At 42.0% G+C, this 4,383-nt stretch overlaps 1 protein-coding gene across 1 annotated transcript in view; it reads left to right on the forward strand.

Moving 5' to 3' along the window:
- The first annotated feature begins 2,434 nt into the window (after positions 1 to 2,434).
- The window catches only part of MAT2B (methionine adenosyltransferase II, beta), a 15,724-nt gene continuing 13,775 nt past the window's right edge, over positions 2,435 to 4,383 (forward strand). Inside the window, exon 1 of the mRNA XM_005870580.2 lies at positions 2,435 to 2,669. Within this exon, the coding sequence (XP_005870642.1) occupies positions 2,640 to 2,669 (30 nt within the window). The 5' untranslated portion in view covers positions 2,435 to 2,639. The remainder of the gene's footprint in view (positions 2,670 to 4,383) is intronic.

Below are 4,383 nucleotides of genomic sequence, written 5' to 3' on the forward strand. Positions count from 1 at the left end.
GGCCCCACTGATGTGTTTTCCGATGGTCTTAGGCGACCCCTGTGAAAGGGTCGTTAGACCCCCAAAGGGGTCGCGACCCACAGGTTGAGAACCGCTGCCCTAAGGGGATCTAACCCCCAACCTTGGTGCATTGGCAGAATGCTCTAACCCAGTGGTTGCAAACTCATTAGTCAACAGAGCCAAATATCAACAGTACAACGATTGAAATTTCTTTTGAGAGCCAAATTTTTTAAACTTAAACTATATAGGTAGGTACATTGTTATTAACTTAATTAGGGTACTCCTAAGCTGGCCTTTGCTGAAAACATCCTCAATCTGAGGGGTCAACCTCAGCGAATTTACCCCCACTTCTAACGCCACTTCTTCAAAATAGACTCGCCCAGGCCGAAAACCAACTTCTGCGCATGGGCCACGAAGTTTCAATAGCACTGTACGTGCGCGCCCGCACGTGGTATTTTGTGGAAGAGCCACACTCAAGGGGCCAAAGAACCGCATGTGGCTCGAGAGCCGCGGTTTGCCGACCACTGCTCTAACCAACTGAGCTATCTGGCCAGGGCTCAAGACTGTTTTGTCTAACAAAGGCTTCCTTTAGTGATTTTGTTCCACATTTTAATTTAAACATTGTTAATCTGTCAAGAACTTACTTTAGTATAAGTAAATTAGGAATCCAGCCTTGTTGTTTTTAATGATTCATTTTTCAATTATTTTCTTTATCCCCTAATAAACTCCCATATACTATTTAAGTCTAGCCGAGTTACCTAACATAATACATATCAGTCTTTTTAACTTTAGCCATTCTGTTAAGTATGCAATGGTGTTTCACTGTTATTATCATTTACATTTCCCTGACGTTGAGCATCATTCTGGTACGGAACTCGAGGGGTTCGCTGCTTGGGGTATTCTATTTAAGAACAAGACTTGATTGTCCTTAGGTAGTTTTATTTACTTGCAGCAAGTAAAGGAGACAGGAGATTCACATCCAAAGCTCTGTCTCCCAGAAGGGAGGCTTAGCCATTACTTGTATATACTATTTGGTTAATTACATGTTGACTTCTTTGGAGTTGGCAAAACCTATCAGGTTTGGTTCTGGTCAAGCTCATCTGGTTACAGCTGAGTCTGCAAAATACTGCGCTACATTTTCACATTTAGCAAGAATAGTATTTAGTAAGAACTATCTAGACCTTGAGACCCTTGTCCTGTGTTACATTTTATGTGATTATTCTGTGTTTTCATTTTGTGACATATCTGTTCAAAACTTATGCTCATTTTAAAATGATTTTTAAAAAATTACTGAATTGTTGCCGAAGCCGGTTTGGCTCAGTGGATAGAGCGTCGGCCTGCGGACTGAAAGGTCCCAGGTTCGATTCCGGTCAAGGGCATGTGCCTGGGTTGCGGGCACATCCCCAGTAGGAGATGTGCAGGAGGCAGCTGATTGATGTTTCTCTCTCATAGATGTTTCTAACTCTCTATCTCTCTCCCTTCCTCTCTGTAAAAAATCAATAAAATATATTTTTAAAAAAATTACTGAATTGTAGGAGTTCTTTATCTGAATATTAGTTCTTTGCAGATATATGTATCAAGACCATTTTCCCAGTCTGTGCTTTTCTGATTCATGTTTTAAATAATATCTTTTGATGAACAGAACTTTAAATGTTGTTGAATTTTAACATCACTTTTTAAAAAAATTGTAAGTTTTTCATTACTCAGACTCTCTCTCTGCATGCTACATAGAGTTTACCGTGTGGTAGGTGTGTACTCTAAGTGGGTAATATATCAAGAGTTAAGTGATATTTTTAGGTTTATCTGAATAGCCATTTTGTTGTTAAATTGTTAGAGAGCCATAATCCGGAGCAGTGGTTCAAAATTTAATTGAGCATATTCATCATCCTTGAAATAGTTAAAAGTAAGACCACTGTGCGCCATTCCTTCAGAATGATGTTTCTTTGCTCCGTGGTGCAGACAGGTTTAGGAATCACTGATCTCTAAGTCAGTCATGCTTGGCCAAACTTACGGCTCACCCACATGCCATTTTCTGGAACAGAGGGCAGGAAAATATTAGTGGAAATGACCTGTTGCATTTGAATTTCTGCATGCTGTTGCCACCTGCCTTTTACTGACCTCTGAAATAGTTAAAAAGCACTGAGGGGAAACGCAATGGGAAAGTTTGCTCAATAGATTCTGTTGTAAGGAGGCATAATAATACAATATTTCAAAACGGGAATCATTTGCATTGGTGTGAGTGCTTTCCAAAGGCTGGCTCTTGCTTTTCTTCTGCAAGAGAAAATTGCAAGGTCTTCACTGAGAGGTTTTATTGCTGTTGTTTCTTTAAAAAAAAAAAAAAAGTTGGTTCTCCTAATGGTCTTGCTAATGGACCCTCACTAGTCTGGCCATGGAACAGGAAACTTCTCATTGGGTATTTTCAAGACTGCCACGGGGAATCAGCTGCCAGTTTACTGCAATGTTGAAAACTGCACGAGTTTCTGGGATTGGCATCAAAATGCTAATTTAAAAGGTCGAGTGAAACGGCGGCTCACGTTTTCCCTGCCTGCACCCTCGGCAGAAAGAACAAAGAGCCAGCCAGAGGAGACCAGAGGCTGAAACTCACCCCAAATCTGTTTTCCTGAGATCATTTTGGAACCATGCCTGAAATGCCGGAGAACATGGAACAGGTAAGAGCTAACAGTTCAGGAAATGAGGCATTCTGGAGTTAGAGTTTCTTTGAAAGCATCTTGGTGAATGTCTGCTAAAAGCCGAAAAGCATGGGTGCCATTCATTTCTTTAAAACATAGAACTTTGAGACATGAAAGAATAAACTAACTTTAATTATTGACCCTGTATGGAGAACTCAGCTAAGTCTCATTAATGGGGGAGCGGGGGGCGGGGGGAAATGCAGAACAGAACAGCAATTTCATTTACAGGATTAATGCATTGATGCAGGTGCAGGGTCTGTATAAATGAGGATTTTATCCACAGTGTACGCTCCAGCCTTTCTTTGTCTTGGCGTGAATGGACTCTGCTAACATAACTTTTAGCTCCAGGTCGCTCTCTTTAAATTTATAGACTTAGCCACAGCACGAACTTGGACAGTGCCTGTAAAATGATGGCTTTTTTTTTTTTTTTCACATAGAAACTTCCATCTTTAAAGAGGATGATTACACGCACATGTGCCCCTAGAACTACCCCCACGTTTTTCCTGCAAGTATCAACAAACTAGATTCTCAAATGCAGGCAGTAAACTTTTTGTTTCTCTCTTCTCTGAGGATCAAAGCGCTAATTGCATGGGCTTGCCCTTAACTCTTCTCCACATTGAATACTTAATTTCATTTTTCATAGATTAGATGGCAACTAGAGACTTTTTAAAACTCCCCAGTTTTTAAAGTGAGAACTAAGAGGATCTGGAATCTTCTCCCTCAGTCCCCCACTGCCCTTTGGGGCTGGGGCAGTGCTCTCACTCGAAATAAATGCTAAAGTAATGAACAGGGACAGTCTGGATGAAAACAAAAGTCGGAAAGTGGGGGTCCTCGGGCTCTCTAACATTAACTGCTGCAAAGACACCACGTTCCCCCCACAAATAAGGAATGAGTTCTTGTTGGGGGGAGGGGGGCTGGGTAGGAAAGTCACAGGACTTTTGCAAAAGGCTGCTTAGGCTCTAAAGCAAAAAGGATTTGGAAAATAGGACAAGCGTTTTGAAGTGAAAGTCACCCGATTTGTCACTTTAAAAAGCGTGATGCAGGGTGCTCAGCATTATTCTCCCCTCCCTGGGTACCTTCTTCAACTCTTGGTCCTACTTTTTAGCATCCCCGAAAGACAAACAGGCTCTTGAGGTGGTAATGGCTCATTTGCCAACACTTGTGTTTTTCTTGTCTCTTCTGAATCTCTCAAAAAACACTCCTAAGGCTCCAGGGATGCATGTCTATTGTGCTTTCCTTCTCCCTCTTGCCTCACCGCTCCCCCGCTATGACTTTGTAAAACGTCTTATCCCACTTTATGTATTACATGCCCAGTTGATTTTTTAGAATTATGTTTTTCAATGGCAGTTTATATTCAATATTATTTTGTATTTGTATTAGTTTCCGATTGATTCTTTATGCACTGCGCAGTCTACAGACTTGAAATTCCACGCGATCCAATTCAATCCTTCCCTAGTCAAGGAAAAAAAAAAAAGGAAAATACATAAAATAAACAGCCTTCCTCCTCCCACCCCCAAACAAAGCTTGTATTCATGGCTTGAGGCCAAGGCCTTTGTTTTGCGTGCCCCTTTAACAGTTGGCGCATGGGCGGAGGGCTCCCCCCAGTGTGCCCGCCCCTTTCCGGGGTTTCCGCACGGCGTGGCCAATCAACGGGAGCGGCCTTGGCGGCGGAAGCCGGAAGCTGTGAGCAGGC

This window comes from Myotis brandtii, unplaced genomic scaffold, assembly GCF_000412655.1.
Source record: "Myotis brandtii unplaced genomic scaffold, ASM41265v1 scaffold32, whole genome shotgun sequence".
NCBI lineage: Eukaryota > Metazoa > Chordata > Mammalia > Chiroptera > Vespertilionidae > Myotis > Myotis brandtii.